This window comes from Athene noctua, chromosome 1, assembly GCF_965140245.1.
Source record: "Athene noctua chromosome 1, bAthNoc1.hap1.1, whole genome shotgun sequence".
NCBI classification, from domain to species: domain Eukaryota; kingdom Metazoa; phylum Chordata; class Aves; order Strigiformes; family Strigidae; genus Athene; species Athene noctua.
The window spans coordinates 23,796,744-23,812,038 of NC_134037.1; the positions used below are offsets into that span (position 1 = coordinate 23,796,744).

The 15,295-nt window shown below is 36.2% G+C and overlaps 1 protein-coding gene across 5 annotated transcripts in view; it reads right to left on the reverse strand.

The window, feature by feature from the left end:
* The window catches only part of ERICH1 (glutamate rich 1), a 100,819-nt gene that overhangs the window by 31,070 nt on the left and 54,454 nt on the right, over positions 1–15,295 (reverse strand). For 3 of the 5 annotated variants that reach the window (XR_012632807.1, XR_012632805.1, XR_012632806.1), the window contains exons 4-6: positions 8,761–9,135; positions 6,189–6,383; positions 986–1,167 (exon numbers count right to left, since the gene is read on the reverse strand). Coding sequence is in view for 2 of the 5 variants with exons in the window: in XM_074895720.1 (XP_074751821.1) it covers positions 1,094–1,167; positions 6,189–6,383; positions 8,761–9,135 (644 nt within the window). In the remaining 3 variants the exon portion in view is untranslated. Of the gene's footprint in view, positions 1–115; positions 1,168–6,188; positions 6,384–8,760; positions 9,136–15,295 lie in introns of those variants that run through there. The other 2 variants (XM_074895721.1, XM_074895720.1) reach the window with 2 other exon arrangements.

The following is a 15,295-nucleotide window of genomic DNA, read 5'->3' on the forward strand; positions in this document are numbered from 1 at the left end:
AAGACCATTTTTACTGCATCTGCAATCCTTTGACATGTTATGGAACCCCTTTTAACTTCTTCAATTAATGAGAAAGAGGTATGACTGTATTTTTATTACACATTTTTGAGCATCACGAAAAACAATGCCTCGAAATATGATATATCAGGCAATATAATAAACAAAGCAAAAAACCCATGCAGTGTTTATAGTCTCGTCAGTAATATATCTCCAAGCACATGTTGGGGGAGGTAAATATGTTGTCCCCATCCTATTGATGAGGAAGCTAACACAGTAAGATGTGAGAAATGGTTTAACTCTGTATCGCTTATCAGGTGAATGACTCAGTTGACAGAAGAGCATCTCACTTATGAAGCCTTTTTTTCTGCAGAATTCCAAAACATTTTACAGTCATTGATATTATTTACTGTATCATCTACACATGGATAAATTCAGTTTCAGAAAGACTACATAGTAATCAGTGAGAACCTACTCCCATAATTCTGCAGTCAGTGAAGCCCATCGGACTGTAACAGGCTGGGTCGTGGAACAGCTCTGAAAATGCCAGACAAGTTTCTGCATAACTGTGAACAGTACCTACATGACCCACATGTAGAAATTTATCTGTTTCGATAATATAGTAGTTTATTCAGCAAAAATACATTCCTCATATATACTGCTGCTTAGATTTAAATATAAAAATATATTTCTGCTTTTCAGGTAAACATATATATCAGATAAACAAGAAAAGTCAAGAAAAAAAGGAACAATCAATCTATAAAAAACCCCGAAACTAACTATACTTCTTAAACAAAATACTTGATGCAGACTTTTTCATTCCAGATAACTTCCTTATGCTGAAGTGAACTGTACACACCAATGCAGCTGAAGAATTAGGCCACATAGTATATGCATACACTTGACCAACCAAACACAAAAATCACATGTAGTTATACCCTGTTTGCTGTCTTCCAGAGTTTGTAACAAAGAAAAATGATCCATTTACCTGAAGGTGTAGAACGTGTATTGAGACTGCTCTTCCTGAACAATTACTACTTGGTTAAGAGTTTGTACATTAAATTTTAACCCTGTGTATATGGACACAGGCAAGGCTTTATTTCCTGTTCTTCACAGGAAGGATATCTGTAATCCAGTAGTGAAACAGAGATGTGACTATCTTGGTATGATCTGAAACAAAGAAAACACATTCCTCCTGAAATACATCTATGACATTTCTGAACACTAAAATAAAGACTTGTATGAACCTCTGTTCCATTCAGTATTACCATTTCAGTAAAAACAATGCAGGTATTGAAGCTCAAGGACTAACGCAGATGCATTTCTAGATGAACAGGTACATCTTCTTTTAGGAGGTCAGTTATTTTTATGAGAAACAATTTTGGTTCTATATTTTGGAATGTCCTATTTGTTATGATTCAATAATTCAGAAAAAAAGGAGATTGAAATGACATGATCATATGGATAAGGCTAAAAAATCTTCTCTACTTCTTTTTGTCTGGAGAGTAATTTCACACATTATTATTTAACTTAGAGTAGCACCTAGAAGTCTCAGCTGAGAATGAGTCGTCTTGTACAGACAGCTGCATTAAAGTCTCAAAATGCCACTGCTTCTGCCTTAATTCAGAGATTATCTATGTGACTTTACTTTTAATGACAGGACTTTCTACAGCACTTATCACATGACATCACATTTAAGATGGTTCTATAATGTTATGTTAATATAGCTTTCACATTTCATTTCCTTTTCTTTAAACGTTCATTCAAAAAAAAAAAAAAAAGGTTTAAATTTAATCATTTTAGGGCCTCTGCATATCCAGCCTATGCATTGTTGGCACACAGTAACTATATTACTTCTGGTCTGCAAAATGTTCCCCTCCCACCCCCCACAATGGAGACATATATAAAGGACAACTCTCAGAAAAAAACCAAACCAGTTAAAATAAGCTTCTAGCTCTTCTGAGTGATAATTTCCTAGGCAACAAGGAAAGAGTATATTTAAGACCTGATCTTAACCAACAAAGGGAAAATGTTAATAGATAATGGAATGAAGTTGATGAGTAGAAGCTGAATGAGTTCATAAATTAGGAAGTAATGACTTTTTTTTTTTTAATTAGCCAATCACCTATGCTTTAATAATTGATGTGAAGTAGGAATTAAGTAGCTCTCATTTAAAAAGCTACTGTTTCCAACCATCAAATGGAGCATTGCTTCCAGACACAGCTCTTCTCCTTTGCCCACTGCACTGTGCAGGACCATGAAGGTGTCTGGTTTCCTTTTGCAAATGGCCACTGACTTTCTGACAGAGATCAGACAAGCCCCCATCATGAGAAATGTGTGTCCATTTGACTTCTAAACATTCTCTTCTGTGCACCTATAGAAGACTTTACGTAGAGGTAAGTACTTTTGTTAAAGACTACCAAATAAATGGAAATAGCAATAGGACATTTTGTTCTTTTGTACAGTCTGAGAACAATGACACTTTAAATAGCCATGTTCAAGCAAAAACCTTGACTTTGTATAATTGCTGAGTACAAGGTCAAAAGTAACTTGATGGAGTAACTTGCAGCACAAAGTACAAGTTAAGTTGGTGGAGGATGACAACTGAACAGAGTAACCAGTATCTCTTAACCACAGAGATTTTCTTGTTCAAGCATGTTTTCTCATTTAAATGAAGGGTTAAAGGTAATAACTTAATGCTGATAACTTTTCTGTTTCAATCTCTTTAGTAACTTCTTTTTCTGGCAAAATTTTTCAGACCCTTCCACCAACCTTATTAGACCGTAATTTCATATGACTGCAAATATTTGAATCTAAGAGCTTAGGCTAAAACAAGAGTTTTTCTTCATTGTTTCTTTTTTCTTTTGGTGGAACCATGATTCTCACTCTGAATAACATGTGTGTGTGAAAGAAATACCAAAACATGGTCTTGAACTAGTTTTTAATTCGTGGTCTGCAGACCTTGGGCAGTCCATAGCTTTACTCTAAAGGGTATGTAAAAAGTTACCGAAAAAAGCAAATTTATCAGCAGTAGGCATAAACTTGCCAAGTATTAAACTATAACACATATATATGATGAAGTAAAAGATATATAATAGTACATTTACTTTGTAAAGTTGGAGAACGTGCACTTTTATGAAAGAAACAGATTACTTCTCATTTTTCCCCTACTCTTTACTTCTTGAATTAAAGATAAAACTGAACAAAACATAGCACACATTATCAATCCTTTGATGCTGGCATCTTAAGTAGAGTCATAATCATGGGAAAAAGGTTAACATACTGCTTCTTGAACTAGAGGGATTGAAATATGTTTATTTTGTAAAAAGAATACATCTTGCTAGAATTAAGAAAAACTGTTTTCTTTTCATCATATTAATAAGGAACTACCTTTTCTTCTAGTACATCATACCGTAGTAAAAATAAACAAAAGAGAGAAAAGGCAAGATAATCAAACTTGTAAAAAAAAAGATTACTGTGATATACTGTAAACTTTTAGCTTAATAAACAGCCTTAGCCTGTATTTCTATAACAAGAAGTTGAATTTGCTAAGACAAGTTTTGTAATAACGCTCTAACTTTTATCAATGTTCATTGGGAATGAAATCTAAAGTTTAAAAAAACTGGGTAAGATGACCTATTTTTGAGCTAAAATTCGGAAAAAAGTATAATTAAAAACCTAATTCAAGATAAAATTTCAGAGCACTATATTCTTTCACAGAAATTCCTGAATTACAAATATAATGTATTGTTAAACTCTGCTGAGGCAAATTAATATCTAACAGGTGTTTAATTATCCTTTAATAATTTATAACAATGTATTTTCCTCTTTCTTATGTTGTTGTACCTCATGAATACCAAATCAGTTATTATGGCTACACCACTGTGAACTTCGAATGAGATTAAAATTGAGCCCAGAGTGACAACAGGAAGAAAAATCAACTGGAAGAGTAAACAATTTCAGGCTGTACCAGCAGAAACATAAATAAATTTTAAAAATCACTCACAAAACTGTCTTCTGCTTTTTCAAGTGACAAATACATCAGAAAATTAGGGTACTTGCACGGATTTGTTTCTAATTTGCTTCTGTTTTCTTTTCTCACTTCAGTTTGACATTTCTGATATATAGAAATAAACAGAGATCTTGCCTCAAGGCTGCAAAACCCAACAGAATTCCTACTGGATTGAGTAGAATTTGGATAAGGCCTGTAAGGAATATCCTGAATGTAGTCACTTCAACAGTTCCATTGATATAATCAGCTGAATTAGGTCATTTAATAAAGGGCCAATACCATTACCACTATTCCTGCTGAGTCCTACTTAGTTTGCAAATGTGTATTGCATCCAATGAGACTATCTGATTATAATTAAGATCACAGAATGTACGCTTGAAATTAATTATTGAATGCACAGAAGGATTTTGTTCCACGTACATGGGGATACTTCAGATCTATCAGAACCTTAAGGGTTGTCATATTCCATATCTACATGTTAACCAGTACATATGTACTTCTGTAAGAGTGTCCTTTTCAAAATGCATCAGCTATTAACTGTACAGGCAGGAACTGGGTTGGAAGGGACCTTAAAGACCATCTAGTTCCAACCCCCCTGCCATGGGCAGGGACACCTTCCCCTAGCCCAGGTTGCTCAAAGCCCCGTCCAACCTGGCCTTGAACACTGCCAGGGAGGGGGCAGCCACAGCTGCTCTGGGCAACCTGTGACAGTGTCTCACCACTCACACAGTACAGAATTTCTTCCTTATAGCTAATCAATCTAATCGAATCTAATCTAATCTGCCCTATTTCAGTGTAAAGCCATTACCCTGATAAAGTGTTACTCCCTGAAAAAGAGTCCCTCCCCATCTTTCCTGTAGCTCCCTTTTAGCTACTGGAAGGCTGCTGTAAGTTCTCCCTGGAGCCTTCTCTTCTCCAGCCTGAACAACCCCAACTCTCTCAGCTTGTGCTCACAAGGAAGGTGCTCCAGCCACCTGATCATTTTTGTGGCCTTCCTCTGGATCCACTTAAATTCTCTCTTTTCTGTGTTTTTACAATGCACAGCATGCAGTAGGCTCCAGTCTTGACTGGGATCTTTAACCACTACCATGCTGTAAATCATTTAGTGATGTCATAAGCATAGTCTCTTCTTTGAATGTTACTGCTAAGCCTCTGATGGCTATGATCTTACTTACTCTGTTACCACACTACTACCAGCTCAGTCATTACTCTTCGAAAGAGTTAGTCCTTCAAAATACAAAAATGGTTGAGAATCTCTCATGTCATAACAAGTACTCTCAACTCTGAATAAATTATTTGGGAGGCAAGAAAATTCAGCACATCCTGAAGCTGCAACAGAAGTACTAATGACAAGGAACAATGTGTTTAAGTGAAGACTACTTGGAAATTGAATTATTATACCTTCTATGGACTACATGCTGATCCCACATTCAATTGAGGAACTATTAACTGTCCAAGAAAAATTCTACTGAAATTATAGGGGTAACAGAGAACAAAAGGAGCATAAATGAAATCCAACTTGTGCCTCAGGGATGAAAAGATTTAGTAACAAAATAATTTTTCTTTTTATGAATGACTTCATAATATCATTTATTGTAAAAAGTGACTTTATGTTTTTACATAATCAACAGCATTTTTTAGAAACTTAAACCAGACAATTGTATTTAAACAAAACCAAAGTTGTAAATCAAACTTTGGCATGCAAGATTTATGTGTTAAAGAAGCCACACAGGCGACCAAGAAGAAATGAAATAATGGGTTTTATTGATTCATATGCAAGTAAAATTAATCCTTAACTGGATGGGTGAAATCTCCAAAATAAGTTAATTTATGTGATTTAAAAACTCTACAAAGAAAACGAATTAAAAATATGCTTTAAACATGATTAAATCTTAAAACAGTTAAGGTTTTAAAAATACTGGTTTAAGAACCTGAATCATCTTGTACTCTATGGTTGCTGCAAAGTGAAAAGTTTCTATATTGATTGCAGCCAAACAAGAAACAGGGAAAATCACTATATTTTTGGTGGGAATTATGCTTTCAAATCTTGTATAAGCATATATTTACCACTACATAATTATTTACAGAGCTTCCTAATAAAAAAAACCTGTGACAAATATGAATTTTAATCCACACAAAAAAGAACATGAGTGAATGAACAAAAGTGAATGGTACCTACCAGGAGGCATCATAGATTGTTCTTGGAATTGTTTCAAAGCATCCTTCAATCTCTCAATATCCTGTAGCAATAAAAGGGATTTCAACTGATGTAGAAGAGTCACATCTGAGGAAGAGATCGTGCGAGATTCAAGATATTGTAAAAGCTCTTGGACAGTTGCTGAACTTACTGCAGAATCCATGCATTCTGATTTATCTGGGTAAACAAATGTAACAACAGATTAAAAATATTCAGTGAGCACAGAAAAGTTTCCTAATTAAACTTTCTTTTCAAAGACAGCATCTTCCTTTTTAGTACAACTGACAATCAAATATCAGGTACTAAAGAGCAGCTTGCTCCTCCCTTTTTTTGTTAAATATTAAAACAATGGTAAGAGGGGAAAGTATCAAATTCAAAAGGTAAAAAGGACAATAGGATTCATAGTGACAGGAATGCAAGTGGAATCTAAATTTTCAAGATTAGCACAGGAAGAAAGTGTGATGAAGAAACTGTACTGTGCCCAAAGCACTGTGTTTTGCTTCCTACACACTGTATATTATAAAAATGCACACATGTGGAGATAGGGAACAACTCTGTGGAACTGCTGCAAAGCACTTCCAGAGGCATCCATTTATCTTATTATTGTACTTTTACATTTTTATTTTAAAAGCATGTATTAGGGCATGCATGACAGCAGAGGAGGACATACATTGTTTCTATGGTACTAAAGCATGAATTCACTCTTCCATTCCAGTAACAATGTACAGTCCATCCCTTTAACCAGACTCCCTTTAATTCTTCAGGTTTTTACCAGCAAGCCAACTGAGAAGAACACATTTGTCCCAATTCAACTTTCTGACATAAGTACAAGAAGTATAATCCAATATGACCATTTGAAAATGCTGCTGAAAGCAAGGTCTTCCAATTTTATCTAAAAAAATAGTGCTAAAGTCACACAACTAGAAAAGGCAAACAGCATAATGTCAGATCTATATATAACTGGGATTTGCCTAACAAGAAAGTTAGTCATCCTCTGATTTATGGATGTGACATCTTATCTGCAGATGAACTTCCTTTTACCTGAGAATTTTTCTCTGTGGATTCCAAGATCCTCACTTGCTCAACCCTTGGATCTGTAGGTTTGACACCAGGGCGAGTCAGTCAACCACTGCTAAAACCTGAACTTGACTCCCAGGAAGCTGGAAATCAACACTTTTTCTTAAAATTCAACATGCAACACAGCTGTGGACAATTGACCAGGTGTCTGTTCTGGGTCATTTATTAACAGCAGAACTGTTAACCGAGTTTGCAATCTTGCTCAGTTACTCTGGAGTTCCACTACAGTAAATGCACGTATCAGCTTACATTTACTTAGCCATATACTGAAGTAGTAAAATTCTTATTTTTGGTGATGGAAATACATTAACCAGAAAGCAGGATGGATTTCCAATGCTAGGCTTACTATGAAGACCTGACACAGCAGAAAAATGTTAACAGTAAGCAAAGAAAATTCTATATATAAATCTGGAGAAAAAAATTAACATGAAATCCCTGATGTCATCTTAACAGGGTTTTTAAAGTAATTCTGTAGTCTAAAGATGAATTTTATGGGACTAGGAACTGACAGCTCTGACTTTAGATGGACTCATGCAGGTAGGTAAGATGTTTAATATTCTTTATTCACCTCAACCGACAATCAAGGCCATGCACTTTGAAAAATTTTTCACTGCATTTTTCCAGTTTTACAAGACAGTTATCATTTCAGAGCTATGTTCTGAACTGAGGAATGAAGAATACACCATCTTTTCTTAAGAAAACATATTTAATTCTAGATGACACCAACATAATCTGGTGTATGTTATCTCATTATCTCTGAAAGAAATTTATGACGTAAGCACCACAGAAGCAGCTTTTCAGGAAGGCAATAGAAGAAACATATAGTAGGAATTTCTCTGATTTTACTGGCCAGATGAACATTCAATAGGTCATTAGGGACAACATCCATCCACTGTTTTTTAAAGTGCTAGGGAACGTTCATTGAGCATGAGTTCACATTCATCTTCTTCACAAGTGCTTTACGCCAACACACTTTCCCAGTGCCAACAGTGTCTTCCCCTTTCCTCTTGGATGCTGTCTGTCTAGATTTCCACATATATTACAAATAAATCTCCTCCTGGGAAGGAGAACTTTCTGAAAAGTAAGTTGGTTCAGAGATAGTAAGCATGAAAGTAGTTAGGATAGCAATTACTGCCCTCATTTGAAGCTCAGAGGAAAGAAGAATTTGGTCCATTTTAACCACTATATTTATCCTAAGTGCATTAGAATGTTTTTAAAAAGAGCAAGGAATATTATGTATATTTTCAAAGACAGAGAAACAATGAGATTAGGACCACAGTTTTTATACTGATGTGGATTCTTACATATTCATGTACACACCAGAAAATGGGACAAATAATAAGTTCTCGCATGTCTTACTGAGTTTAAGAGGCACTTCTCTAGTAGATCTGGCCCATCCTACAGCAATAATAAGGTACATTTATTTGCCCCTACAAGGTAATACTCAGGAAAAGAAAGGAGAAAGAGTGGTACATACTATCAGCAAAATAAATTTGTTGTGTTGCCTGCAGGAAGTCCCGAATGCTATCTGCCTTTTCATATATATCTTTTAAGCCTTCTGTTTCTTCTCTGTTGTTTTTGTCAGGCTGATATGTAAAATCCACACCGGTAGTTTTTGTTACTAATCCAGCTGCTCTCATTTTTTCTTTCTGTCGCTTCTTTTTCATTTTCCTCTTTTTGTTTTTGCTTATTTTGCGACTGCCTATCTGCTGCAGCTGTAAATTATCTTGAACAAGAGTCTCTTGCATTCCAGATTCTGTTTGTTCATGTAAATTATTAGAGTTTTGCAAACTGCTCTTTTGTTTCTTCCTTCGAATGCGCTTTCTCTTGGTTTGTCCTTGATATTTCTCCTCTGCAGATTCAAAAGAGACATGATAGTTGTAAATAAGAAGATCTGTAATAAGCATTTTGGAACTGCATACAATAAAACACTACTCCCTTCAAATTCTGGGATGTCTGAGTGGTTCCAGCTTTACTTTTATGCTTAGAATGCCTTTCAGTACTACAATGTCAAAGCCAACTCTTCTGAATGCGTTGAGTAAGAAGACAAGTTATTTTCCCTTTTGCTTTCAATAGACTGTACTCTCCTTTGTGCTACATACTTTACATGACATCTACTTTCCTAAGGCAGGTAATATGGTTCTATACAGAGAGTGATGTCAAAAGAATCACCAAGGCAAAAACCAGTATGGGCAGGTTGGTAGAGAGAGAGCTCCCCCAAGAGCCCCACACCACAGCTGGGTTGACTTCACCAAGAACACAAGAATGCATGTAATTCACAATAAAAGATGACAGTGCTTATATCAATGATATCCCTCCACAATAGTGCTGTGCCTTAAAAACACCAGATATCTGTTTCTGATTCTTCTACTTTCTCCTCCTTAAAGATATCTTACTGCTAGCTCAGCTTTGGACATCAACTTTATAGGGAAAGCATGCAAGGCATCAGTGACCTTGGCAAGTAATCTCTGATCTCTTTAACAGGCAGTCTTGGTTCTCTCATTCCCTTGCTACATTTTAATTTCCTTACTAACTAATTCTTCAAAAGGCTCAAATGTCAAGGGAAAGAAGTCCCTCTTGCTCTCCAAGACAGCTTTCATGCTTCTTTACTCAGATCTTATCCCTATACACAGAGTTCTAAAGTCATCTTTGACCCTGAACTAACTGCCTCTCCCACACACTCACTTCTGAGTGTAAGCCCTCCTGACACTAGCAAGGGAAGACTGACAGAATCCATCTTCCCTTTGACTGCACTGCTGCCAAAGAACATACTCATGCCTATAATTCCTGTCTAATTAGCTGAAATTCCCTCTTTCACATTCCAATAAAATCCTCACACATTTAAACATCACGGAGTGCAGAATGCCAGCGTTCTTCTAATGTCTTGCTCTAGAAAGTTAAGCCATTTATCCTTCCCTCAACCTCTACCTGCATGTTTCTAAATTCCTCACAGTACACTGAGCTCAGTGCTCTTATTTACCTTGTTTTACACCATTCTGTTATTTACCTGGTTTTAAACCATTCTATTAAAAGTCAAAGAATCTTTGCCTGGCACATATTTGTGTAATGCAGGGGAGACACCTGAAGCCCAGTGCTTGTTTCCGAATGATCTCCATAGTCTCCTGAACTGCCACTGACATTCTCAGCTTGTTTGGCTTCTCATCACTCCTCTCCCTACTGTTCTCTCCCAGTCTTTGCCTCTATGTTCTCCATGGTTGGAGACCCTCTATTTCAATTCAGTTTCTTTTTCTGTCTTGAACTCTGTCAGCTCTGAGCCACTTTCTCTCTTTAAGTATCACTACTTTTAGTTATTTAGATGACAGATGACTCACTGCAAAGCAATTTTCCATACTTTCCATGAAGAAGGCTGCATAAAAATAAATTTGCTGTATTGTAATTGAACACCACAGCATGTTAAAGACACACCAAACGTCACCTCGTACCCACAGTGTGGAATGTTTCGCACGCATGGTATTTGAGCTAAATATCTTTATACATGATTTGGACATATGGGATGTGGGAAAAATAACGTCTGTGTCGTTCTGTAGGCATAAAATATCAAACTGAAGGCAGATATGAATGGTGAAAGATGCTATAAACAAAACATCAATGTTTCATCTTAAGATCTAATTTGGATTTTCATGGGAGTATTTGTGTTATAATAGGTGAATTTCACTGTAAACACAGTTATATTGTTCCATAAAATCTGTCAGCCCCTGTTAACCTGAACCACACTGTTTGCTAATAAAGCTACTCTAATCTTATGCTCTCAGCAAAGTGGCCCAACGTGCTCTTTAAGCATCCAAGAATCACTAAATCTCAGCAAAATTACAGCATGTTGTGCAGCCAAGCACCCTCAATTGGTTTGAAGCCACTTGAAAAAAAATGGTGCAGAAGGCAGAACAGGGCTTAAGATAATTGATATTTTGAGTCAAATCCAAAAGTTTGCTTATCCTTGATAGTTCAGGACAGCAGAAGGTCTCAAGAGACCAGGGTAAAGTTGTGAAAAGACAGAATGAATGTAGTCATCTCACGTGTATGTTATTAAGATAAATACCTGAGGGAAAGGAAATCAGAACTGTGCTGAATTTCCTCCAACACAGAAAACAAAGCAAGCACAAAACTTTACCCAGTTCTCTTGAGGAGTAATACTGGCAGTTCTTTGCAGTTTTTGTCATTCTTTGTCCCATATTTTAATATCTCTTTAGTATATACTGCTTCATGTGCGGGAGCTACTAGTGATTCAGCATCAGGAACACATGAATTTAGATGTTGACAAAGCAACGCACAGAAAAGGGATTAATTTGAACAATTTACTGCCAGGGTTAGAGTGAACTGTTATCAGCTCAGAAAAAACAAAACAAACCCCAGACCGGTGCATCAGTATGGAAAACTCAATGAAAACATTTGCTCAGTGGGTATCAGTGATCAAAACAGCAAACAGCTTGTTTGCATACATAAGACGGAGGATGGAAAATAACAGGAAAAATATTCCTAAGGTATTATACAGATCTTGTACCCTTCGAGCCTGTAACAAGCCTGTTTCTTAGCATAATTCCAGCACAGTAAGACTTTGGCAGAAAAGTGGAGGACTGTTACAGAAGTTACAAGGGAAAAAAACCCCAAAAACGATTTGTATGATTTGACTTGAATGAAAGAGTAAAAAAATGGGCTGTGTTTCTACCTCCTCGTGAAAGAACAAGGTGACTTCTAATTAATCTGAACAGTTTCACAAGCAAATAGAAGAAAATAAATACTTATTTTATAAACGGTACAGTTAGCTTACCAAATTCACATATGCACAGGAGACAAGAGCTTAATGGGATTCAAGAACTGGTTGCTTATACAGTCAGCAAGGCTACCTGATTATAACAGCTGTGCTAAAATATAAATAAGAGTTGTACAAGAAATGTAAACCTGCCACAACCATAATGTTTAGGTCAAAGCCCACAAAATAATTTTAACAAATTAAATGTTCAGTAGGATTCACCTTCCACAGCTTTAGCTCTCTGGACAAAAAATAGCGCATGCTTAGACCTATGTTCCCTCTGAAAAACCAAGAGAAGCTAGCATCTTCAGAAAGCAATTGACCTCATCCTAAACCAGCTGGTATGGAAATACACTCTCTCTCTCTCTCTCTCTCTCTCTCTCTCTCTCCCCTTGCATTAACTACAAAGGAAATGTAGACAATGAATTTGGACTAGATGTTTGTAACAACTGAGAAGAATTAATCTCTTTTACAAAAATTAACAGTATGGAGGAAGGTGCTTTACAACATGAGTCTGCTCATCAGACTGATCTGTACTAATCAACAAAATTCACTGTTTTATGAAAAAAACCCACTTTTGACTGATTCTCTGTATTTCAAAGCAGTAGGCAGGCCTGACAAAATTTCAATAGATATGAACTTGGTTCCAATAAATTTTCCCACTGACTGAAGACGTTTGTTATGTAAAACCAGCATAATTATAACAAATGCAGGGAATACATGCTACACAATCTGAGTAGGGCACTGAATACCTACGTAAGCAATGTTGATAAAAACCTCAGCTTTTGGAGGTTTTGCAGCTGCAGCTTGTTCTAATTCTACAAGAGCTGCTGATTCTTCTTCTGTTCCACAATGGCCTGTCACCTTTCTCCCTCCTAAAACCCATCTCTGCTCCACAAGTGGTTTAATTTATCACATAATCCAATAATCCAGAACCAATTGTCTTTAACTTGTTTAGTCTGGACTTGGTGCCCTCTCAGACTGAGTAAAGTGGCTTCCAGACAGAATGCCCATATACATTTTTCAGCCACGGTCATAATTTCATAAGCATTTCTTTCAGCCTTAATAAGAACATCCTCCTCAGGAACTGTTCACAGTTAAAAATAACTGTGGGGCTTGTTTTTTCTTCCTGGATTATTTTTAGTCTAGATTACTTTGCTGATGCAGTTTACCATGCAGCTGCACAGTCACACTAGCTTGACTGACAGAATACTATGGAAGTGGGAATGAGTAGCCCAAAAAAGGAAAGTCAGCAGCAAAAGAAAAACTCATCTTCTAACAGCCTATCTCATCTGGTCTGAAACATTTAAGAAGTTTTCTTTATGCAAACTGAAGGTCTCCTTAACAAAACAGAGGCAGAAATACATCAAAACCCAGACAAAATTAAATAGAGGACGCAGTTTATAGACACTGCTTATTGAATTTTGATAATGAAAAGTCAGCACATCCAGTTTATATCTTCAAGGAAAAATAGAAAATAATAAAAATAATGATTTACATCAAGACTCTGAATAAGCTGACTTTTATTTATTAACTTCTATTATATTAGCAAGTTATTTTGTATTCATCATCACAGCAGCTGGAGAAACAAATAGATTAAATACAAAGCTTAATATAAGCTAACAGCAGTTCCATCCATCCAGACTAACCACCAGCATGAACACATTGCTGGCAACTCTGTGACTGAAAAGATGAGCTTCCTCAAGTTTATCTGCATTATTTCAGTTCCTTCAGACAATGGCAGATGGAAACATTCAGGGGAAGCGTCACAGAAGACAATGAAAAAATGGAAGGCTATTTCCTTGAGTGTCTGAGGTATACAAGTCCCACAGCATGTAAACTGAAGTTTGGCTTTGAGTACCTGAGAATAAGCTGATGATACTAAGGATCTTTAAAAATCAGGTCCATAAATATTATTACAACAAACCTTTAGGACAGAACATTTAATAAAACAAAAGGGGGGGAAGATGAAGTGGGCTGAGGAAAAGATAGTCAAAGAATATCCTCTGAGCTTTAGAAGTATCCTCTATAATGTACTCATCATAGCTGAAGTATGGCAGCTGGCTCTTCTGCTCATGGACCAAGTCCCACAGTAGGCTTTCTGGATGTTGTTCATGGTAATCTTGTTCTTTTGTTCAGAAGAAACAGGACATGTGCCTCTTCTGACTTTTCATCCAGTTTAAACTCTTTTATTCTCCTCGATATACTGGATGGATTTTCCATGGTGTACCAAGCAGTCAATGCAGAGGAATTAAATTTTGCTTTAGGATCTTGCAAGGGAAAAAAATGTTATTTTAGTGCCAATTAAGACATCAGCAGCTACAATCTGGCCAACAGTGAAAAGCTGTGGCTAACGAATGCAATAAAATGTAATGGTTCATTAGAATAAAAGCAATACTGAAAGATCTCACAGGAGCATAAGACGACATTAATATTTGTATATGCTTTTGTGGAAATTGTTTCAAATCATCGTTTGAAATTAGAAGAAAAAAACACTTCAAAGTTTTTAGTAAACTAAACACTTTTGATGCTGGAGAAAATTGCAAAAGACCAGAAGCTGTTTAGGATAAGGACTGTCTTTTGTTTGTTCATTTTGATTGTATACTTACAAATGAAGAATTCACATAAAACTGGCAAAGTTGCATATACAAAGCTGCCTACCACAACAGAGCACTACCTCTTAGATTTAAAGCAAATCCAATTAACAGTAATGACAATAATAATTAAAGGCAGATATCAGAGTGTGCAACAGTCTTCAATCCTAAAAGTTTATCTGACTCTGTATACAGATGAATTTCTCTTACTCATAAGCTATGTCAGACTCCTGCCATAAGAGGAACTGTACTTGGTCATAACATCCACCTAGGACTATAACCTGTATCAAACAGCAGCCATACACTGCATTCAAGATAAGGTGAATTTTGGATTTATACAGTGGTAGAATGATGTTCCTTCTTTTGTACTTTTTAGCCTAATAATTGCCATCGTTTTATTTGCTTTTTGACTGCTGCTTAGTGATGAAATATTATTTTCACAGTTATTTATCATACTGAAAAATCTTACTCCTGCTTGGTAACAGCCAGCTCTGAGCCCACCGATTTTCACTGGTTATTTTTTCCATCACTTGACAACTATCTAAAATGCATTTCATCTGCCATTTTTGACAAATCACTCAATCTGAGATTATACTGCACTCAACTCCTGCCTTTAGTGCAGTCACTATCTACATAGCCATCAGGAAGCC